The 25416-nt window shown below is 43.6% G+C and overlaps 1 protein-coding gene across 3 annotated transcripts in view; it reads right to left on the bottom strand.

Annotated features, from left to right (window-relative positions):
* svopl (SVOP-like) overlaps nucleotides 1–25416 on the bottom strand; it is a 152116-nt gene that overhangs the window by 32108 nt on the left and 94592 nt on the right. For all 3 annotated transcript variants that reach the window (XM_072552496.1, XM_072552497.1, XM_072552498.1), the window contains 2 exons: nucleotides 14962–15025; nucleotides 5400–5525 (listed from right to left, as the gene is read on the bottom strand). In XM_072552496.1, coding sequence (XP_072408597.1) covers nucleotides 5400–5525; nucleotides 14962–15025 — 190 coding nt within the window. The remainder of the gene's footprint in view (nucleotides 1–5399; nucleotides 5526–14961; nucleotides 15026–25416) is intronic.

Here is a 25416-nt window from a genome sequence, read left to right as displayed (position 1 = left end):
ACCCTCCGAAGAGTAACCCACCCTCTGACTGATGTACCTAATACTATGGGTAATTTGGCATGGCCAATTCACCTGACCTGCACATTTTTGGACTGTGGGAGGAAACCGGAGCACCCGGAGGAAACCCACGCAGACACGGGGAGAATGTGCAACCTCCACACAAACAGTTACCTCTTGGATTTATTTTGGGAATTCCAGCTGTTTCTATAATGACTTGAGATTTCTGTGAAGTTTCAGATAATTCACTGGTTATTCCCTTTTGATGTCAGTGGTGAATTACTCATAGAATCTTTATGATGTGGAAGCAGGCCTATTGAATCCACACTGACCTTCCAAAAAGCCCACCCCTTACCCTATCCCAGTAACACTGCATTCCCCATGGCTAATCCACCCAGCCAGCACATTCCTGGGCACAACGGGAAATTTAGTACGGCCAATCCACCTAACGTGCACATCTCTGGGAGGAAACTAGAGCACCCGGAGGAAACCCACACAGACACAAGAGAATGCACAAGCTCAACACAAGCTTTTGCCTGAGGGTGGAATTAAACCCAGGTCCCTGGCACTGTGAGGCAACAGTGTTAACCACTGAGCCAGTGTGCAACCCAGTGGTTTGCAGTCGGTTACATTTTCCAATACATCGAAATGCTGAGGAACTCTCCAATGAATGTTCTTCATGGAGACTCAAGCAAAATAAAACAAGCCATAAGTTAAATTCACGAAAAGGATTGTGGTTCTTCCAATTGCACTGCTGCTATAAGTACTGGGATCAGGACACCACTCACTTGCTTGATCACTGGTCTTTGTCGTGATAACTAGTTAACACAACAATGATAAGAGTGGAATGTTATTGGACTCAACAACCTTGAGCTGAAAATGTATTGCTGGAAAAGCACAGCAGGTCAGGCAGCATCCAAGTGGGAGGAAGAGAACTTCTTCAAGAAAGGCATCCTTACAAGAGGATTCGCAGTAGGTTAAAATCTTATAGGAGAAAGTGAGGACTGCAGATGCTGGAGATCAGAGCTCTTGGATGCTGCCTGACCTGCTGTGCTTTTCCAGCACCACATTTTCAGCTCTGATCTCCAGCATCTGCAGTCCTCACTTTCTCAACAACCTTGGACTGATTGTCTTACTTTAACTGTTATCCTTGCTGGCAAATGTACATTAACAGGCTGAAAAATTGGGCATAGTTGCTGTACATTCTTCAGTCAAAAGCCCAGTCAACGCTCTCTGTTGCTGTAGCATGAGATAAGTGAGGACATTGTGTGATGAACAGTCAAGTGAATGAAGTTATAGTCCAAGCTATGCTCCTTGGATCCCAAGAACAGCGCTACTATGGAGTTTATTACTTGCATGCCTATTGGCCAACTTCAGAAAAGGCTAAACTCCAACTACACTGTGATTCGGGACTCTCTTTGGCTTCCAACCTGCTGTTTCTGCTAATGTAAGGGATTAAACTCAATTGTACACAGTGGGTGGGGATTCTTTCACAACCATCCTCAGGTAAAAAAGATCTAGTTGGCCCTCACTTATGTGGTCCACAAAAATCAGAACAAATGCAAACTGGTTAATTGCTCCCTTATTCTCAATCATCAGCTAAGTGATGGTGGGTGTTGTCAACAGTGCTATCAAGTGTCACTTGTTTAGCTCACTGATGTTTAATTTGGATTCAATGAGTATTACTCAGCTCCTGACCTGATTACTGGTGAATTCCAAAGGTGAGGCTAAACTCTGACACTAAAGCCTGGTTTGCTCAAGCTGTGGCTTGAATTCAATCAGAAAAAACAAGAGAGCTCTCCACAGATTGAAGTCCTATCTACCAGAATGGGAGATGGTTGTTGCTGCTGGGCAATGCTCCTGCCCCACTGAACTCATCTCTACCTACCTCGACACTGTCCTATCCCCCTAGTCCAGGAACTCCCCACATACGTTCGAGACACCACCCATGCCCTCCACCTCCTCCAAGACTTCCGTTTCCCCAGTTCCCAACGCCTCATCTTCACCATGGATATCCAATCCCTCTATGCCTCCATCCGCCATGACCAGGGCCTCCAAGCCCTCCGTTTTTTCCTCTCCAGAAGTCCCCAACAGTACCCTTCCACCGACACTCTCATTCGTTTGGCCGAACTGGTCCTCACCCTTAACAATTTCTCCTTTGAATCCTCCCTCTTCCTCCAGACCAAAGGGGTAGACATGGGCACATGTATGGGCCCCAGCTATGCCTGTCTCTTTGTTGCCTACGTAGAGCAGTTGATCTTCCGTAATTACACCGGCACCACTCCCCACCTCTTCCTCCACTACATTGATGACTGCATTGGCGCCACCTCGTGCTCCCGCGAGGAGGTTGAGCAATTCATCAACTTCACCAACACATTCCACCCTGACCTTAAATTTACCTGGACCATCTCTGACACCTCCCTCCCCTTCCTGGACCTCTCCATCTCCATTAATGACGACCGACTTGACACTGACATTTTTTACAAACCCACCAACTCCCATAGCTACCTGGATTAGACCTCTTCCCACCCTATCTCTTGCAAAAATGCCATCCCGTATTCCCAAATCCTCCGCCTCCACCGGATCTGCTTCCAGGAGGACCAGTTCCACCACAGAACACACCAGATGGCCTCCTTTTTTAGAGACCGCAATTTCCCTTCCCACGTGGTTAAAGATGCCCTCCAACGCACCTCATCCACATCCTGCACCTCTGCCGTCAGACCCCACCCCTCCAACTGTAACAAGGACAGAACACCCCTGGTGCTCACCTTCTACCCTACCAACCTTCGCAGGGCGGCACGGTGGCACAGTGGTTAGCACTGTTGCCTCACAGCGCCAGAGACCCGGGTTCAATTCCCGCCTCAGGCGACTCTCTGTGTGGAGTTTGCACATTCTCCCCATGTCTGCGTGGGTTTCCTCCGGGTGCTCCGGTTTCCTCCCACAATCCAAAAATGTGCAGGTTAGGTGAATTGACCATGCTAAATTGTCTGTAGTGTTAGGTGAAGGGGTAAATGTAGGAGTATGGGTCTGGGTGGTATGCGGGTCAGTGTGGACTTGTTGGGCCGAAGGGCCTGTTTCCACACTGTAAGTAATCTAATCAAATCTAAACCAAATTTTCCTCCACCTCCAAACAGACCCCACCACCAGGATATATTTCCCTCCCCACCCCTTTCCGCCTTCCGCAAAGACCGTTCCCTCCGTGACTACCTGATCAGGTCCACGCCCCCCTACAACCCACCCTCCCATCCTGGCACTTTCCTCTGCGACCGCACGAACTGTAAAACCTGTGCCCACACCTCCTCCCTCACCTCTATCCAAGGCCCTAAAGGAGCCTTCCACATCCATCAAAGTTTTACTTGCACATCCACTAATATCATTTATTGTATCCATTGCTCCCGATGCAGTCTCCTCTACATTGGGGAAACTGGGCACCTCCTAGCAGAGCGCTTTAGGGAACATCTCCGGGACACCCGCACCAATCAAACACACTGCCCCGTGGCCCAACATTTCAACTCCCCCTCCCACTCTGCCGAGGACATGGAGGTCCTGGGCCTCCTTCACCGCTGCTCCCTCACTACCAGACGCCTGGAGGAAGAACGCCTCATCTTCCGCCTCGGAGCACTTCAACCCCAGGGCATCAATGTGGACTTCAACAGTTTCCTCATTTCCCCTTCCCCCCACCTCACCCTAGTTCTAAACTTCCAGCTCAGCACTGTCCCCATGACTTGTCCAGACTTGCCAATCTCCTTTTCCACTTATCCACTCCACCCTCTCCTCCCTGACCTATCACCTTCATCCCCTCCCCCACTCACCTATTGTACTCCATGCTACTTTCTCTCCACACCCACCCTCCTCTAGTTTATCTCTCCACGTTCAGGCTCACTGCCTTTATTCCTGATGAAGGGCTTTTGCCCGAAACGTCGATTTCGAAGCTACTTGGATGCTGCTTGAACTGCTGTGCTCTTCCAGCACCACTAATCCAGAATCTGGTTTCCAGCATCTGCAGTCATTGTTTTTACCCAATTGTCTTAGCCCAGGCCATTATTGCTAGAGTTTCCCAGGGATGTGTCCTGGGACCAATGTTTTTGGGTTTTTAAATGTGGGTTTCTCAGGCAAGAATACATAAAAGAGGTGTGGCTGACAGCCCAAATACCAATTAGAAGACTGAAACATCTGAACCTTTGCTTCATTTACAGTTCAAACTGTTTGTTCTTAACGATTTCACAATGCCCACATGTACAACATTAAGTGGTTTCAAGTGCCTGGTGGTATCAGTTATTGAAACTTGAAAGGGCCTGGATGATTGACACTTTTACTGTTCTGTACTGAATGGAATTTTTTTTAATTGTGAAAATATATGAATGAATCAATTTTTTTTTCAATGTTTTTAAAATAAATACAACTGTCGCTATAATGTACAATGGGTGTACAAATATTGAAATGCCATAACTTGTCACGAGGGAAGGTATGATGGGACTCAGGAGGTATTTAGGTGAAGAATGTAAAGTGTGAGAGGGAAGAACATGAGGAACAGGAGCAGGAGTAGGCCATCCAGTCCATCGCGACTGTTCTGCCATCAGCTCCACTTACCCACCCGCTCAGCATAACCCTTAATTCCTGCACTGTTCAAAAATCGATCATCTTTGTCTTAAAAAACATTCAATGAGGAAGCCTCAACTGCTTCATTGGGTGGAGAATTCCACAGATTCACAACTGTTTGGGTGAAGAAGTTCCCCCTCAACTGAGTCCTGAGAGAGGACAGAGGATGTGAGTGTGAGACCTGAGGGTCCTTGATCTTGTTTTCACACCTGGCTCTCCACAGCCAGTTGCCCCAATAGCTCTTTCTGTATATTTTCCAAGGTGGACTGACCCGACTTCAGGTCGGTAAGCCCCACCCGGTGGCAATAAAGAACTCTCCTCTGGAGCCAGTATTTCTCAATGCTGATGTGCAAAGCCAGTACTTCTCCTAGCTCCCATTGCCCACGTTGAGGATAAAAATGCAATCCCATTTCTCAGAGATGGCACACCTGACCATGCAGTATCACTCCTTCTGCATTGGGGGAGATGATCATATGCTGTGTGTTTAAGTTTCTCATCAGATCCTTCTAATTCTGAGGCTGTCACTAACACATAAACACAAGGGGACTAGAATAGAAAGAATCATTAGAAACAAGGCAAGATGATCAATGTGCAAATTTGAATAGAAGAGTGGGCGAGGAGAATAAACAGTAAAATTGAACTGAGAGAGGAAGGAAGATGTCAGACTCCATGTATATCTGTAGTCTCTACATGAGCAGAACCTTCAGTAGTTCCACTTGTTTCCTATTGTCAACTTAAAATGTATGGATCAAACATTTGTTAACACTATGGCCTCTCAGAAAGGAGGGTTTGCTTTGTCTCACCTTAAATACCACCAACAGAATGATACTTGGTATGGTGGAGATACGCACAAGCCAACGCCAGCCCAAAGTCGGGATAATTAGGTATGCCAACAGGATCTCTATTATGGAGCCCAATAGCCAGAAGAGCTACAAAAAAAAATGGAGAGATTAAAGTAATAATAGCGATTTTAAAAAAATGAATGGCCTGGCTCCTCCCCTCACAGGCCAAGTGACATTTATATATTAGACCATAGAAAGCATCCCATCTGGGTGCATAACAATGTGATATGTCAACTGCTCCTCCTAAGACCCCAAAACATTGAGAGAGTTGTGGACACAGGCCAGTCTATCACACAAACTAGCCTTCGATCCATTGACTCCATCTACACGTCCCGTTGTCTTAGGAAAGCAACCAACATAATTAAAGTCAAAAATCGCACAACACCAGATTATAGTCCAACAGAATTATTTGAAAGCACTAGCTTTCGGAGCACTGCTCCTTCATCAGGGGAACTTTAACAATTGGTGTCATGTCGGCCCAGATAATGTATTTAAGGTGTGAGGTGCCCTGTGTGAGACTGTGTATGCCAATTGTTAAAGTTCACTTGAGAATGTAACTTTAAAAAAGTTCTGCAATTTACATATGAAAGAACTGAAACCAACATGGTCATTCTAAAAGATGAGAGACTTAACAAACAATCCAGGTTTTCTTCAATATATAATTTCAGTTACATCACACACTGTAAACATTTGCAATAAATTCTGTGTCTTACAATCTTATACTCCACAACCACCTGATGAAGGAGCAGTGCTCCGAAAGCTAGTACTTCCAATTAAACCTGTTGGACTATAATCTGGTGTTGTGTGATTTTTAACTTTGTCCACCCCAGTCCAAAACCAATTTCCCCAAGTACCTAAAGACCCTTCCACCCTGGTTATACTCTCTTCCACCCTCTTCCACCAGGCAGAAGATATAAAAGTTTGAATACACTTATAAACAGATTCAAGAACAGCTTCTTCCCCACTGTTATCAGACTTTTGAATGGACATGTCAAATGTTAATTCTGATCTCTCTCTCTCTCTCTCTCTCTGCACCTTCTCTGTGGTTGTAACACTGTATTCTGCACTCTGTTCTGCTACCCTGATGAACTTTGTATGGTATGGTCTGCTTGTAGAGCACACAAAACAACACTTTTCACTGTATGTTTTTACATGTTTTTACATTGGTGGGCGGCATGGTGGCACAGTGGTTAGCACTGCTGCCTCACAGCGCCAGAGACCCGGGTTCAATTCCTGCCTCAGGCGACTGACTGTGTGGAGTTTGCACATTCTCCCCGTGTCTGCGTGGGTTTCCTCCGGGTGCTCCGGTTTCCTCCCACTATCCAAAGATGTGCAGGTCAGGTGAATTGGCCATGCTAAATTGCCCGTAGTGTAGCTAAGGGGTAAATGTAGGGGTATGGGTAGGTTGCGCTTCGGCAGGGCGGTGTGGACTTGTTGGGCCGAAGGGCCTGTTTCCACACTGTAAGTAATCTAATCTAATCTAATCAAACATTAAATCAGATGTTGGATTGTTATACAGAACTGAGAAAGGCACAAAAACATTAAGACAGCTAGAAGACATTACAACATTTCATACAATAGCATAAGAGATATATATCTTACTCTCTGTTCAGAGAACAGGAAGCAGTCGGTTAGAGTGTTTGACTGCTTCACAGCCAGTCAACTAAGCACTTAATGTAACAGTAATCTGTGCACACATATAGTCCAGGCAGTATATGGAAGTCTGAGATGTCACAGTTAGCTATTTATAAATTTCCAGATATTCTGTCTCCACAAGAAGCCAAGTGTCTATGGGTGAACATATAGAAAACCACACCAGGTCCCGGTGGCAGCAAGTGAAGCTGATGAGAGTAAGTAAGAATGAGAAGTTGGTCACAGCAAGTTGGTATCAACAGCTGAAAGGTGAGAATTGCAGAGGCAATTGTCAGAAATTTTCTTTTCCTAAGAGCCACCTTCATATATCTGAAGTCACAGCTGAAGGTCACATTTCACAACCAAAGCTGAAGGCTACAGCTATACTAAAGCAGACAACCAGAACAGAGGAGCAGTTGTGAATATACTGTCTTTCTCTTGAAAACAATAAGAGGCCACAATGTGTCTGATTTAAAGCCATGGCAGATTACAAGACGCCCAAGACCGTTCTGATTCGGATGAACAGTTCCTGCTTAGAAGAAACCATTCTCACTGTTGTTATGGCTTACCTCTTAAGTCATCAGTTGCTTCCAACATTTTGTCATCCTTAGAAATGGTGTGAGAACAGAAAAAAGACATGCATGACATCACTCCAATTCACTTGTTGCATAAATGCCACATTTTGGTGCAACACAATCATTTCTTTTGGAGGAAAAAAATATAAAAAGAAAGCAACAAACTCTAAATCAGCAACCAGGAGAGAAAGAAAAACAAGAGAAGAAAAAAAGAAAGAAACATTACATTGCAATACAGATTATTTTGTGTCCTGGCAGTTGTTGCTGTGTTCTTCCAGCCCACTTGCCTACCTTAAAAAGAGTACAAAGCTACATTGTAAGGATAGAGAGTAAGCATGTGAACATGGATTGGCACTCCAATGACATTCTTTTCAAATTTCAATTCTTCACTTCAGAGATCAACACATATCTGTTAAAGATAAACAGTCAAATATCTTCTCACTTTAGGAACTGAAGGATTGCAATGAATAAAATATTGATATTGTGAGGGATAACTGCAAAGATCCAGACATAATCTTTCCATTTTTAGAAGATTGGCTTTAAGTCTGAGTCAACATCAGTCAACATAAAAATATTAACTATATGCCAATGCTGATGCAAAGGTTTAGAATGTGAGTTTACTGAAGCTCACTGAGCTGTATGACTTACTAAACTAGCTATTGGCCACAACATACCAAATATTCCCAAAAAGAACTCAGCATTAATGTATGGAACTTGTAAGTTCAAAGCAGTGATAGTAGGACAGCATTTTCTGCAAGTGCTTAACTCTAACAACAATTGTAGCCATCAAAAGGATTACCAAGTCTTGTATCAATGTGAATTGGCCCAGCAACCAAAAGAGTGCCCGGCCTTTCATGACACATCCAAGCTACATTACTGCGTTAAAATGTACATTAAGTTCAAGGGCTCAGAGATACCCAAAGTACAATGCAATTCTCTACAGCAGCATGTGAAAGTGGCCAATTAAGGAACATTGTCAAAAAAGTTTTCAGATTCCTAACCATAGTCCGTAGGCATGTAATGAGGTAACTGCATTGTTATAACTTACAAATGCTAGTCCATTCGTACAGGTGGTCAATTTGCCATACTTATCAGAACAGTAGAAGCCATTACCTCTATCCATGTGATATATCTCAAAAAGAAGAACCATAGGCTAACCATTATGCACTTTGCATGAGACATATTCAGGAAACTATTACAAGGCAACCCACAAATTATTTTCTATGGGTGTGACATCCATTGCATGGGCATTATCCATCTTAAATATCAATACAACTCCTCGAAATGGATACCTGAAACCTTTTACCAGCATGCACAGATTAATGCATCATCACAATCCTCAAGGTAACCAATACGTCAATTTCAACACTTCAGATTCCAGACTGCAACATCAAGTCGCTCTAGGCCCCAACTAACCTTTACCTAAAGCAGTTTGATTCCAATGACAACTTTAAAGATATTTCAATGTTACATCTTAAAGATGATGGCCAGCCCAGTATTGACCCTTGTCACAGATGCAGCATTCACGTTTAGGATAATCTCAAATTGGAACTGGATTCCATGGTTCAAACAATATTAGTTGTAAGGTTGAGTATTGCACTGACTGGTGTAATTCTATGACTTATGTTTCCAAGAAAGCTGGCATTCTACAATTATATTTCGATCTGAAGGCAACAGAACATTGCACTCAAAAGATGCTCACACAAGATTCATATCCTGGGAAAGCTTATTCCCAAGCTTTCATGTGGCAAACATTTTTCCAAGCTCCGAACCAAGAATTGATATTGGTCCATATTTCCTTCCTTAGGCCTCACAAGAGTTGACAACTTTCAGAACACCTTTCAGTAGGTCCTGGTTTCTCAGATTACCATTTGGATTATCATCAACCACAACATATGTTATCAAGACACAGGTCATACCACAGAGAATTTGCTAGGTGGTCCCTGTATCTCAGAAGACACAGCAGTTCTTGTCCAAACTAAACATGAGAATGATACAAAACTCCATCAACTCTTGACAGTAACAAGGAAGCATGGTCTCTGTTCAACGGCCCAAAAATGTCAAACTAACATGAGCTAAGTCAATTTCTTCCGACCAAAATACTTTTCAAATGATAAGACACATGGTTTTGTCAAAACAGAAGATGTAGAAAAGATGCCTAAACCACAAGATAAAGTTGACTTAGAAAGATGTCTTGGTTTTTCAACATTTTTTTATTTCAGTATACTCTAAATTTTGTGAGCGAAGAATCTTGAGATTTTCTTTCCAAAGGTATACCAGATACCTGGCAGATAATTGTCATCCCCTCAAAAACATATTTTCTCCCAGGTATATTCTTCATTGTTATGGTCCCTCCAAACTTCACCATGTTGGAAGCAGGTGCATTCTAGAATAGTTTTGGAGCTCTTCTGTTAAAGGATGACAAACCTATTACGTTTGACTCTAAGCTCATGTGAACTGCTCCAACATAGAAAGGGAAACTCTCATTCCAGTTTTCAGAATATAAAGGTTCTATAAGCACCTATTCAGCAAGCTTTTCACTGTTCATGCTGACAACAAACTGTTGGAAATGATTCGCAGAAAACCTCTGACAAGTGTACCTCCATGGCTACTACATCCATGGGAGTTGGCTTAGCTCAGTTGGCTGGATTGTTGGTTTAAAGAGCAGTGTGGTGCCAACAGCATGAGCTCAATTCCCATCACTGGTGTGAGGTTACCATGATAGATTCTTCTTCTCAACCTCTTCCCTCGCCTGGTGGCCCTCAGGGTAAATCACCAGCAGTCACTTCTCTCTAATGAGAGAAACCCCTGTGGTGCCACAACACAATGAAGATCCATAGGTATGATTTCAAATCCACCAAACATTCAGCATTCCCAATGCTCTTAGCTGAACTTTCAAATCCTGCTGACAGCAAAGATATTTCTCTATGCCTACAAATAGAAGCTGTCAAACCAGGATTTGAAGATATTGTTCACATCAATCCCATTCATTTTGGTGATGGTCAAGCTTGGCAGATAAAACAAGCCATGCCTGATGATATCCAACTGAAACAGCTCAAAGGGATCATTGGTGGCTGGCATGAATACATTCAACAGGTCCCTGAGTAAGCACATTTTATCTGCTTATTCAGAGATGAACAGGGACTTTCTTGGAATAGAATTTTCAAAAGTCAACAATTAGTCAATTTCAAAACTCAAAGGATTGCGGAGTGATTACTCTACAAGTTCTACTCTGAGACTAGATTAATCATAAACACATAGGTCACACAGGTTTGGAAAAAAAACCCAGGAATCACTGGAATTGTCAAACATTGACAAAGACACCAATCAACTAAATGAGCCAATGCAAGACATATCAATTCAATCAACGATTGAGAACATCTCACCTTCCACACAAGATTCTTTCAGTCACACTGCAAGATCACAACAGATATTTTCCATGTCCAAGGATACATTTACATTCTAATACCTGACTGTTTCACCAAATTCCCTTTTAAGTGACAAATCAAAATTGTTCACACATTAACCACCATATTCTATATGTTTGATGTTCTCCAACAAGTTGTGTCCTATAACTATCTGCAATACTCTAATATACCCTTCCAAACCATATATAGGCACTTTAATGGCCAAAAATGTCAAACCTCAAATCAGTCGACTGTATTAGACATGATCGTTTCAAAATGGGAGATGTGGTAAGAATGCCACAAGACAAAGGTGACTTCAAAAGGTTTCTTCAACTTTTTGGCATTCAGTACATAATCTCTTCTCCTCACTATCCGCACTCTATTGGTCTCACAAAATGCCATGCCTTTATGATAAAGTTCATGAACATAAAATGCCAAGCTACTCGCGAAGATTTTCGGAAAGCCATTTTAAATCCACATGCTATTCCGTGAGACAATGGTTTTCTCTCACTGGTAGCTCTAAATCTTGGAAGACAAATCCACTCAGTCTTTCCCTCAAACAATCCACTAGCTGATCACATGTACACAATGCATTGTTAGAAAGAAGGGACAGAATGGTACAATGATCAATGAGCATGAAGACAGGTATCCCAACCTGAACCAGAACAAAGCATCAGAGTACAAGATCTTCATGTGAATATATGGGTCCAGTGAAAGACAGTACAGTGTTCTATCCCAGCTCAGGTCATACACACTGACGCAAACAATGGTCAGAATTTACAATGAAAAAGACAATACATCTGAGGTGTATATGACAAACCATCAGTCATACAGCCAATGACTCCAATGTTGAATGTATCCCACAAGGCAGCAGCCATATATTTATAACACATGATACAAATCCAACCACAATGAGAGATGGCACACCACTCAATAAAACTGTAAACAAAATCAGAAATTGCTGGAAAAACTCAGCAGAGCTGGCAGCATTTGTGGGGAGAAAACAGTCAACATATTGAGTCCAGTGACTCATCTTAGAATGGAGTTCTATGTATAAAACATAATTAATACTTAAGTAACCATATAACCCAATGGTAGTGTCCCTGCCTTTGAGCCAAAAGGTCCAGGTTTAAGTCTCACCTGCTTGGAGGTGTGGTATGACATATCTGGGAGGTTGATTAAGGGTAGCTATAACATGTGTGTACAGTAATCTGAGATGTTGTATTGTTGTGAATAATTACTTGTTAATAAACTTCTAGGAATCTGCCTCAATAGGAACCAGGCTCGCTATGTTACGTGTCATGTGAGTTACATCACGTGATAGTCAGGCAGATTGTGGAGAGTGTGGAAGTAGAGTTAACATTTTGATTGAAGCTTCGGCATCTGGCATGGCGAAAGAGGCTAAATAACCCTTCAATCAGATTGAGTAAAACAAAAAGAGAGAGAAAGTTATAACTACTGGTAAAAGTAGTGTACAGGGTGTATAAAATACACAGAGAGGAGGATAGAATATAACAGTGGAATGGACAGGTTATGTAACATTGCACAGAGAAAAGGTTGGAATACTGTGCTAAAGCATAACATTTAAAAATAACACCAATCCAACACAGATATTGAGAACAACAGAAGTTGTTCATGGTGAAAAATGCTCAAGATTTAGAAGAATGATATACACCAGCCAGTTTGTGAAGAACATTAAAAAGATGAGGAGAGAAAAAACAGGTCCACAAGGGAAATAGATAAAAGGTTACCTCTTGACATGATTCTGTTTAAGACAATTGTGTTGATGATTCATTGAAATTCTGAATTTCCTTGCTGTTTCAGTAAAGATAATGTAAAGGCTAAAGTAAACCACAAACAATAAGCAAACAACTCATTCCAATCATCCTCTTCTACTAACAGTATTCTCCTCAGCCCATCCTTAGGGTCGTGCTTTAGATGTATGTTAACACAGCACAGATATTATAGTTCCAAGGGGTCTTTTTCTATCTTGTAAACCACTACAGTTCTATGGGGGCAATTTTTGACTCACTTGTACCCTGTTTGTACTGAAAGAAAGGACTAATAATCAAAATAAAATTAAATGTTGTGTCATTACACTGACTTACTACAATATTGAAATCTGTACTACTTGTTCATTTTGGGCAAATCTGAACCCTGGTGACCAGACCCTCAATCAGAAACAGGAGGAGGCTTCATGTGTATCAGGCCTCAGGGTGGGAGGATTATTTCCCTGTTCTGGTCAATATGACAGCTCTAGGTTCTTCATAATTTGTTTGGGGCTCTCGTAGCACAGAAGACCCAAGTTCAAGTCCCACCTGCTCTAATGGTGTATCATCTCTAAGCAGGTTATTAAAAAAAATAACTCTATAACAAACGAGAAGTGGTTATTAAATGATTACATTTTGTCCCACTGCTGCTCACCAGTTTTATTTATTTAGTGAATACAAATTCCCGGTGCTAAGCAATATCATCCTGATTTGCTGAGTTTGAAGTGAAATTTTTACCATTTTTGTTTGGGTGGGACAGGGGGCAAGATAGTCCTTGGGAACATGCAGCATTGCTTACGTCTCTCTGCATGTGCTTAACGGCTTTTACTGAGGGTCCAGCAGTGATAGCACATAGGTCCCGTCTTGTCATGAAGCTGTTTTGTAAGGACCACTCTCAGGGTGGTAGTTCAAAGCCTACCTTGCGAATGATAGGGATCTTCATAAGAAGCTTACTATTGACCTCCTGAAGGATGGCTGCTGTTAGATTCTAAGCAGGGAAGGTTGCTTCATTTGGAGCACCAATGTGGAAATGGGCAATAGGTGGGTTTTACGAGTGATGATGGAGTGGGTAAGCGAGGTGCCCCATGCATAACTTCATCATCAATTGATTGACACTCCAGACTGGCCGCTGCCCGTTATAATTAAAGAAACCAATGGATAAATCAAAGTGGTGCTTTCACAGGAGTCTTCTTTTCCCTCCTGTTGTTTGCAGCTTTCATGACCACACACCTGACCCCACACACAGTTGATGCTGTATCTCTGTGTCCATGGTGCTGCTCCTTAGGGATTGAAATGTGAAAGGCACTATTTTATGTTTAAGCCTCAGCCCTTGTGCAAATCTCACGTCCAGATCGGCAGGTTACCAACTATGACATCTGCCTCCGCCTGGCAACTTGCTGACCACAGGTTAACAGTTTGGTCTGCCATGACAATCCACCAGATCCCACACTAACCACTCCATATAGTAACTACCCACCTGATCTCAATGTCCACCTCATCTCTACCCACACCATATATCGAGCTCATTGATCCATTAGATTAGATTACTTACAGTGTGGAAACAGGCCCTTCGGCCCAACAAGTCCACACTGCCCCGCCGAAGCGCAACCCACCCATACATCTACCCTTTACCTACACTACGGGCAATTTAGGATGGCAAATTCACCTGACCTGCACATCTTTGGACTGTGGGAGGAAACCGGAGCACCCAGAGGAAACCCACGCAGACACGGGGAGAACGTGCAAACTCCACACAGTCAGTCGCCTGAGGCGGGAATTGAACCCCGGTCTCTGGCGCTGTGAGGCAGCATTGCTAACCACTGTGCCACCGTGCCGCCCATTCGTGAGGCGGTCTTGATCAGAACTGGGCATTGGGGTTAATCTGGTTTTTGAGCATTTGTGTGGAACTTACACGAGATTAGCTGCCCATTAAATCTCCCTTTTGATCACCCACAGGCCTAATTTAACCATTTCCTTTTTGAAGGATTGAAGAAAGCATCACTTCAGACAAGAGACACAAGTGACCATTTAGGCTATCATTCAACTTTGGGCTGAGGAACAAAATCTCTCCTGTACCAAGTTATCAACGGTTGAAGTCTGACCACTTCCTTAGCTTTTCCGAGCGTTCACACTTCCTCACCTGTCCCAGAGGCAAAATACGACCTCGATATTTGGACGGCATGAACTCAGTCATGATAATAAACCTGCACAGAAGAAAATAAAATTGATGTCACTATTTCAAACCATCATAGAATGTTACAGCACAGAAGGAGGTGATTCAGTCCCTTGTATCTGTGTAGGTTGATGATACACCAGGAACAAGAACAGAACAGAGTCAAATATAAGTAACACAGAGACACCAAAGAACAACATAATCCCTATTCAACAACATACAATCTACACTTCATCAGGAACAACTAACACAGTTAATGAAAGTCCTTATCCAAACATGAAGAATTGAACAAGTTCTCTTGAGAGAATAAGTGTGAAAATATTGAATCACCTGTAAAATATAATTTTCTTTCTTTGTTGTTTCATGGGATCCAGATGTTGCCTGCATTTGTTTTCCATCCCTAGTTGCCCTTAAACTAGACCCTTTCAGAGGGTGGTTAAGAGTCAATCACATTGCTGTGAATCTGGTATCACATATTGGTCAGTTCAGGTAAGGATGACAGATTCCCTTCCCTAGGGGACATTAGTGAACCAGGTGGGTTTTACCACTTTCGGCAATAGTTGTCATGGTCACCATCATGGAAAGGAGCTTGGCATTCCAGATGTACTAATGGAGTATAACTTCCACCAACTTGGATGGTGGGATTGGCATGGCACTTTTATCTGACATCATGGCCGGTAGTACAAATCTAATCAATTAAAAAAATGATAAATTGTGAGCTGAATCTTACACCCTTTTGGCTCAGTGCAAATTGTGTTGCGTTTGTTACAGGGATTCTCGCTGCAAGGCCCAGCAAAGTTACTTGCTGCATCTTACCAAACTCGTTTCATTAACACCCTACCCCAGCACCATGGTGTCCCTCACATTTAATTCTAGCCCTATCATACTGAATGGAGTTTCCGCAATAAGTTGCCATTCATGGGGGATATCTGCCAAAAGACCAGCATCCAACGTTCTCTTTATGCTATGCAGCCACCCAAATGTCCATGTTGACACCTCAGAGATCCATGCAGAAAAAAATCATAGGGAGTGTAGTGGGATTCCTCGCGACTGCACCACGGTTGAAAGGTTACTGTGCATGTGGACTGGTGTTAGCAATGTGGGTTTGGTCCTCAGCAGCAACATAATGGCACAGCAGCTACAAAGGCACATTGTCCATGTCACATAGCAGGCATGGCTGACACTCTCGCACCCTGCTCATTGCTCAACCACCAGGCCACATGCTTTACCTGTCCATAGCTATAAATTATCTGAACACCCTCACTAAGACTCTCCTACTCTGTTCCCAAAGCCCAATGGTCACCTGCAGCTTGTCATTGTCCAGTTAGGGAATGAATATCACCGGCAGAGAAGCAATGGGACAATTCAAACACGTGCTTTCACTAAGAGCCAGCGAAAGGAAATATGGCTCCATCTTGCCCCCACCAAATGCCGACAGCTTGTCCTAGACAGTCCATGGTACTCTGCTGCATCCAGGCGCCATCTGCTGGAACTGGGTGTCAGTGCAGTTCTGCCTACCTTGTCAGGCCTGATGCAGCAGAGCTCTGTCAATGCACCAGCTCAACATCCTCATCCTTCTCCTCAGATGCCTCCTCCCGTTCCCGTTCCCGTTCCCCTAGCTCCTCAGCATCTAACACACTGCCTTGTTGACTGCTCCAAATGGGTGCAGCATATCATACCAGCATGATATAGCCCCCACTCCCCACTGCCCATTTCCATGTCCCCTTTTCCCTCAGCTGTACCCCAGCAGCCCATTGTCACCCATCCCCCATGGTAGCTCGTGCAGCGCCTCCACATTGAATTTCACCCCCAGCTGCCCCCTGAACCCCGACATTATACCTTCATGTTGCCCACCCTGCTCCTCTCCATGCCGCCTGTGTAGGCCGTGGTGATGTTCAGTTCCAATAACAGTTCCTCCTCTCGCTCACCATGCTGCTGTAAGTTCCCCCCACTACACCTTTGGATCTGGCCCATCACTATTCTTGTCCTCATCTCCTTAATGCCCCTAGCCTCGACTCCCCCATCCCAGTCGGCAGTGAACTCTCTGCTGCCCCTACTGGCCCCTCTTTGCAAGCTCCTTAACAATCAACAGACTCACCCTGACAACTGCATTTACCCCTGGCCTCTGACTGAATTTGACTAGCTTAAGACAGGGCATGGATGCTGTGAGAATGCAGGTGGATGCTAATTGAGCAAGTGAGCTGCAAATCCATGAGCCTGGTTGTTGTTTGTGCTCACAAAATGTCCTGGCTGCAGTCTTTCAACATTTCGTGCCAGTGTGCCCAGTAATGCCAGTCTGTGCTTCCAGAGCACCCTGCCAGTGTATCGAAGAGGTAGCATGACAATTGTTTAGCATCGGCCTGGACAAAGGGTGCATACAGCTGTTTCCCATGGATCATGCCGTGAGCAACATGGAGACTCCTCACAGTGAATATTGAACTGAATTCGCCTGGTACAACTCTGAATTGAATGTCAACAATTCTCAGTGTGTAGCTTGTTCTGTGTGTCTGGGAAGTTTGGAAGTTGACTATTAATGAGGTGAGTTGGGTCATTAATGAGGCATTTAACATGCTATAATTCCCCTAAACTCCCCAGCAAGAAACACACCTCACTGCTTGTAAAAGATAGAAAGAAAAGTGCCGTGCTGAACTTCACGTTTGATGGTGCTGTATGGCTGAGACTCCTGTGAGCTTCTGTCCTGTGTTTCCAATGATCAACTGAAGCATAGAAGTTCAGACCACACTCCTGCAGCATGACCCAGGCACTGTGACCAATTAAGCTAGCACTATCAGTCCCGAACTCACCAATATAACATGAATGTTCAGGTCAGTATTGAAGCAGGGTATATTTGTTGCCAAAGCAACTGCAGGGGGCGCTCTCACTACACATACAGTTGCTGTGTTTGTAATGTCAATGCATCCCAGCAGGAACTTTGTAATAAGTTGTAGGGGAATTTGTTCACTGTGAAAAACTGCATTGCAAAAGACATTCAGGCAACTGATCCATGAAGGAGGAAGTGAGGACTGAGAATGCTGGAGTCCATTTTTAAAATAAAGTGCTGTCAGTGGTGAAATTGTAGGAACAATAAAGTTTGGCTGCAGGGGGAGTTGCATCATTTGTACTCCAAGGTCAGCAAGGGACAGTGAGGGCTCAATGAAGGGACAGGAGTGCAGGGGCGGAGGGAAGTGTGTGGAGAACTGGGAGGTGAGGAGACTGGAGAATAAAGCAAAGGAGAGACAGCTACCATGGGTGCATAACTTCTGGTTCTGTTGGCAGTGCAGTGTGAGCGCAGAGCGAAGGTATCCAAAGCAGCAACTAAAATAAACAAAACTGCATGCATCATAACTAACTTTATTTAAACAACATAGAATGCTGCATTCAAACTATACTCCCACCCCATTTATTGGATTATATGGTTTTACTTACAAGTAAAAGGTATTTGGGCCATAACAAGTCGTCAGTTATTATGTCTGAGATAGATTATATTTCTACCAAACTTTGAATTATATTTATACAGTAAAAAATCACACAACACCAGGTTATAGTCCAACAGGTTTAATTGGAAGCACACTAGCTTTCGGAGCGACGCTCCTTCATCAGGTGATCAACTGTCTGCGTGGGTTTCCTCTGGCTGCTCCAGTTTCCTCCCACAGTCCAAAAATGTGCAGGTTAGGTGAATTGGCCATGTTAAATTGCCCATAGTGTTAGGTGAAGGGGTAAATGTAAGGGAATGGGTCTGGGTGGGTTGCTCTTTGGAGGGCTGGCGTGGACTTGTTGGGCCGAAGGGCCTGTTTCCACTCTGTAAAAAAAAATCTAATCTAATAATCTGGTGTTGTGTGATTTTTAACTTTGTGCAACACCGGCTTCTCCAAATTATATTTATACAGTATCTTTCATGATCTCAAGATGTCTCCAAACACTCATCGACCAATGGAGTGTTTTTTTAAAATGTGGTTGCTGCTGTGATGTAGGAGACTTGGCAGTGATCAAACTCCCACAAGTAGCAATGTAACACTGACCAGATGATCTGCTTTTGTGATGTTTACCAAGGAATAAATATTCACCTGGAAACCCAGAAAAGCTCCTCTGTGCTCCAAAAGAATGTTATGAAGTTTTTACAGACCCCACTTCAGGCAGCGGTTTAACATTTTGTCGGAAAAGGTAATGCTTCAGACGGGGTAGCGCTCCCTGCTGGAGCTGGAGTGTCAGGACGTGCTCCTCTTGACCCAGAGGTAAACAAGCGAATAACTGAGTTGCAGCAGAATCCATGGGCAGAGTTCCACAGAAGCTTTAGGTGTCAGCTTTGGATCCTTGGAGTTGCTAACACCCTCAGTGATGACAGCAACAGGACCTCCTGCCTGACCAAGTGGGCAGATAGCTTCAGCCGAGGAGTTACAAACAAAACTGGGTCCAATGTCATAAAAGGACCATTGATCTCCTGAGACCTGCAGGCAGAGTCAATAGCAAGCTGTACTTGATGCAATTTGGTCTGCATGAAGGCATGAAGCAATGAAAGTGTGTGGTTTGGACAGGTCATGCTTTGTCTTAATGGCTCCAGTACCAGAAGGAACATGAGATGGAGTGTGTGCATGTGTGCGTGTGTGTGTGACACCCTGTCCATGCTGTGAAAGTTGTACCAGTTTTAGCACAGAGCGTGTCTGTTGGGAGTTATCAGGGAGTTGCCATGGGACAGCACGCTCATAAAGGCATTAGGTGGCCATTGAATTGGTACTGAAGCCTTTTGAAAGACAGGTGGCAGTGCCTCAAGTCTACATGTTCACCCCTGCAGTGGGAGAGCTGCTCAATCTGGTCAGGGAGCAGAGTGGACTCTCCAGTACAGAGAGCGAGGACAGAGTGTTGAAACCACACACTGACCAACCCAATGTCAAGAAGGATGCACAAGCAAAGCTGGACTGTGATTTGACCTAAATTAGTTGTGTTCTTCACTGCAGGTCTTCACATTCAGAAAGAGCATCAACTGCAGCAAAGCAGCTCTCCATCTCTAAGGGTGGTGACAAAGAAGATTCAGGGATACACCAGCACATCTTCACTCTCACCCCCTCCCCAACAACACAGAGAACTCTCCCACCAGATGGAACACATTCACAACTAGCTTCAGGGTCACAAACAGAGAGCACATCACAGTAAATGTTGGAGGATGCAACAGCTGAGGTCTTTAACATCTAAAGAACCATTGGAGACCTTATCCAAACTGAACCCTGTGCTCACAATGTAACTCTTAGAATGACTAAAAGACAAGTTCTTGCAATTCACTGGTTGCATGGTCACCATTAGGCTAGCCTTTTTTGTTCTTCCATTATTTTTTAAATGAATTCAAATTTCACTGTCTGTCACAGTAGGATTCCAACACATGTCCCCAGAACATTAACCTGGGGTTCCTGCATTACTAGCTTGGCAACATTACCACTGCCTCCTTCCAATTGATGTAAAAACCCATTTGGTTCATTAACATAATTGGGAAAGGAAATTTACCGTCCTTACCTAGACTGATGTACACGTGACTCCAGACCCACAACAATGTGGTTAACTTCCTTTGGGTAATTGGCATTCGGCAATAAGTGCATTCCTAGTTAACAGCATTCACTTCCCACAATGGAGTAAATTAAAAAGTGCAGCAGAGGCTACCATGCTCTAGAATAGGCCTTCTCAATCACACCAGGATGAACAGAGTTAACCCAGAGTTGAGCAAGATGACGCAAGACATTGTCCAACAAGATAGGAAGCCATAGGTGAGGTGCTGGTGAATAAATGCAACTGTTTCTGCCTAAAATAGCACTCAAGCTGGTGTTTGCAACTTTGAAATTGTGCAAATGATTAACATTCATCACATATTGCCAATATGAGTGACAGGCCACTCTAAATTTGAATGTGAAGTGTGTCCCTTCAGCGGTCATGAATTGTATCAACACCTCCTCTAGGTAGTGTAAGGGGCACGAATGTGCAAACTTTAATCTGATTGATAAGAAACGGAAGGAGCTATCTCATTCCAGGTTAAATCGAGGCCAGTAGTTTCTTAGTCAAGGTCTGAGGACCCCATTATATGAAGCCTCCTCCACTGCCCTGTTATATTTGACTTTCACTCATGAATTGCAGTGTCAAAAATACTGCATCCATGGCACCACATTGAACATGTGCCAGTCACACTCTCAATGAGCATGCTCCACCCATGAGCCATAAAATTACCTGCTGTAGTGAGGATAGGGCACGTTCGTTTTCCTTGGGAGTGCTGAATAAGGCCGAGACAGAGATGGAACATTGATCACCACTTCTACAAACCAAGCCTCATGAAGTAAAGGTGGGGCAACCTGCTCATGCAGTGGTGCTGATGTCACGATGCATGCAACATAGAACATAGAACATAGAAAAATACAGCACAGTACAGGCCCTTTGGCCCTCGATGTTGCGCCGATCCAAGCCCACCTAAACTACACTAGCCCACTATCCTCCATATACCTATCCAATGCCTGTTTAAATGCCAATAAAGAGGGAGAGTCCACCACTGCTACTGGCAGGGCATTCCATGAACTCACGACTCGCTGAGTAAAGAATCTACCCCTAACATCTGTCCTATACCTACCACCCCTTAATTTAAAGCTATGTCCCCTCGTAATAGCTGACTCCATACGTGGAAAAAGGTTCTCATGGTCAACCCTATCTAAACCCCTAATCATCTTGTACACCTCTATCAAGTCACCCCTAAACCTTCTTTTCTCCAATGAAAACAGCCCCACGTGCCTCAGCCTTTCCTCATACAATCTTCCTACCATACCAGGCAACATCCTGGTAAACCTCCTCTGTACCCGTTCCAGTGCCTCCACATCCTTCCTATAGTATGGCGACCAAAACTGCACACAATACTCCAGATGAGGCCGCACCAGAGTCTTATACAACTGCAACATTACCTCAGGACTCCGGAACTCAATTCCTCTACCAATAAAAGCCAGTACGCCATATGCCTTTTTCACAGCACTATTTACCTGGGTGGCAACAACATGTTAACAACATCCACAGCAGATGCACAGCTCCAGGCTATTACAGCTGCCAAGAGGCAGCTTTTTGGCATTTTGAGTCATCAAATTTTTTAAAAATATATATTCAAGTTGGAGGCATCCAGATTTGAGAAACACACTACCATATTCCTTTAGCAGGCCTCAAATTTCCCTGAACTATGCCAAACTCCCTCCAGACACAACTACCCTAAAAAGAATTGATCCAAAGTTGAATGGAACACCTCATCAGAAGGCATGCAAACATTAAGAAGAATCCTAAACTCTACTGGAGGCACATAAATGGTGAAGGAGTGGGAACAGTAAGAGATAAGAGCCTGAAAAGCAGAGCTACACATAGAGGCAAGGTATATGGATGATGTAATAAATGACTACTTTTCTTTTGTCTTTCCCAAAGAAGTTAATGTTGCCCAAGCCATGGTGATAAAGGAGGACATTTAGTCACTAAATTGTTAAGAAGAAAATATTTAATAAGCTGTCAATACTTAAAGTTGACAGAGCACTGGAACCAAATGAGATGAATCCAGAGACCGAAGGAAGGGAGGAGGAAATTGCGGAGACACTGACCATAGTTTTTCAGTTTTGTTAGACTCAGGATGCTGACATCAACTGAGAAATTATGCCCTTGTTTAAGATGTGTGTCAGGAGAACCTCAGTAATTACACACCTGTCAGTGTAACTTCAGTAGTGTCAGGGAAACTTCTAGAAACAATAATTTGTTTTAGAATTAATTGTCGCATGGAATAATACAGGTTAGTTAAATCTATCTAAATGGCTGGAATGTTTTGAAGAGATAACAGAGAGGGTTAATGAGGGCAAAGCTGGTGTTGCAGTGTGCATAGTTTGCCAAAAAGTGTTTGATACAGTGTCACACAACAAACGTGTGAGCAGAGTCAGAGCTCAGGTAATAAAAGGCACAGGAGCAGTGTGGATACAAAGCTTCTGGATTAGTGGTGCTGGAAGAGCACAGCAGTTCAGGCAGCATCCAAGGAGCAGCGAAACCGACGTTTCGGGCAAAAGCCCTTCATCAGGAACAAAGCTGACTGAGGAATAGGGTGCAGACGTTTTGCTTTGTGGATAGTTTTGAGGCTGGAGAAAGATTTACTGCAGAGCTCCCTGAGGGTTGACCTTGGGACTCTTGCATGTCCTGACATATATTAATGAGTGGTCATGGTGTGGGATGGGCGAGGGGGGACAATTTCCAATTTTGTGAATGATACAAAATATGGAATAATTGTCAACTTTGAGGAGGACATAGACAGGTAGGTGGAGTGGGGGAATAGGTGACAGATAAAGTTTAATGTGAAGAAGTGGGAGATAACAGTGCAACAAGGATACTATTCTAAAGAGTATGCATGTGCATTAAGTCAGTGAAGGTGGTAGGATAGGCAGAGAGAGCAATTAATAAAGCATATACTGTAATATCCAAGGCTTTATTAACAGGGGCACAGAGTTAGGCCTCAGCTGGTGCATTGTATACAGTTCTGGATGTCACATTTCAGCAAGCATGTTGGATTGAATGCTGGAAAAGGTTTCCGGGAATGGTTCCAAAGATGAAAAATTAAATTAGGAGTATAAGTTGGAGAGAAGACAACTATGAGACGAAATAGATGGCTTCAAAATTACGATGGGTCTGAACAGTAATGGATGGGGAGAAGCTGTTCCCACTTGTAAAATGATTAGATTAGATTACTTACAGTGTGGAAACAGGCCCTTCAGCCCAACAAGTCCACACCGCCCCGCCGAAGCGCAACTCACCCATACCCCTTACCTAACACTACGGGCAATTTAGCATGGCCAATTCACTTAACCTGCACATCTTTGGACAGTGGGAGGAAACTGGAGCACCCGGAGGAAACCCACGCAGACACGGGGAGAATGTGCAAACTCCACACAGTCAGTCGCCTGAGGCGGGAAATGAACCCGGGTCTCTGGCGCTGTGAGGCAGCAGTGCTAACCACTGTGCCACTGTGCCGCCCACCAAGAATGAAATGGTATAGATTGAAAGTAATTTACAAAAGAAGCAAATGAGAAGTGAGACAATATTTTCACTCAGCAAGTAGTTAGGATATGGAAAGCACTGCCTGGGAATGCGGTGGAGACAGGTTCAGTTGAGGCATAGAAACAATTTACAGGTTGCTGGGAAATGGCAGGAAAATGGCATTAAGTCGCCATGGTCATAGAGAGAGCTGGTAAAGACAGAATTAACCAAATGACTATTGCCTGCACCTTAACAATCTGTGATTATAGGAGAAAGTGAGGACTAAGGAAGGGCTGATGCCCGAAACGTCGATTCTCCTGCTCCTTGGATGCTGCCTGACCTGCTGCGCTTTTCCAGCAACACATTTTCAATCTGTGATTATATGAAGGCAACTCAATTTTTATTTCCAAGTTCTTCAATACTAGTCCCAGCAGGAATTTAAATCCCTTCCCAGAACATTGTTTCTCTCTCCACAGTTTCTGCCGGGCCTGCTCCACATTTCCAGCATCAACAGTATTTTGCTTTGATATAATAGCTGTCTAATCTTGCCTTAGTGTTGTGAAACCCATCTACTCCTCTATGATTGTGAAGTGGATAGTCTTTCTAAACATTGAGTACAGTTTGAGAGAAAAAGCTTTAAATTTATGGCACACTTTTTCACAAATGTCTCAAAGTGCTTCACAGGGTGGATAAAGAGTTGAATTGGAAAAAGCACAACAGGTCAAGCAGCATCAAAGGAGAAAGGGAGTCAACGTTTCAGGTCAGAACCTTTAATCAGGAATTCCTTTAGTTTTGAAGTGCTGAAATGTTGGATAAAACAGCACAAACAGCAATGCGATAATGGCCAAAAAACCTGTTTTATGATGACCACTGGGGAGCAAATATGAATCAGAATACCAGATGTAATCGCCCCCTACTCTTCCTCAAAATAGTGTCAGAGAGCTTTCCTATCCACTCCCAGAGAGCAGATAGGACCTCAAATAAACATCTCATTTAGAAGATGTACTCACTGTGTACTACTCTGACGTGCCAGCTGAGATGTCCACACTCCCTCTGCAGACCATGAGCCCTCAGCCTTCTGACTCAGAGGAAAAACCAAGGAACACAGGAAGTAGGAATAGGCCATTTGGTCCCTGGGACCTCTCTGCCATTCAACTAGATCATGGCTGATCTTCAACCTCAAAGCCATTTTCCTGCACTAGCCACGTATCACTTGACATTTCTAATACATAGAGAAAGAAATACTGCTATTAACTGATTACCTGCAGTTTTGTATATTCAACTATACTTCTGAAACATTGTGCCTGTAGTAAATACTGGAAGAGCATTGTACACAATAGTCAACACTGCAGATGGCAAATCAAATCCTTGATTTATCCTGCCCTTTTCATCCAAGGACACTTGCTTTTGATT

The sequence above is a fragment of the Chiloscyllium punctatum genome, chromosome 32 (assembly GCF_047496795.1).
Source record: "Chiloscyllium punctatum isolate Juve2018m chromosome 32, sChiPun1.3, whole genome shotgun sequence".
Classification (NCBI taxonomy): domain Eukaryota; kingdom Metazoa; phylum Chordata; class Chondrichthyes; order Orectolobiformes; family Hemiscylliidae; genus Chiloscyllium; species Chiloscyllium punctatum.
Note: the sequence above shows the minus strand (reverse complement) of the source record. Positions and strands in the feature narration are given on the sequence as shown.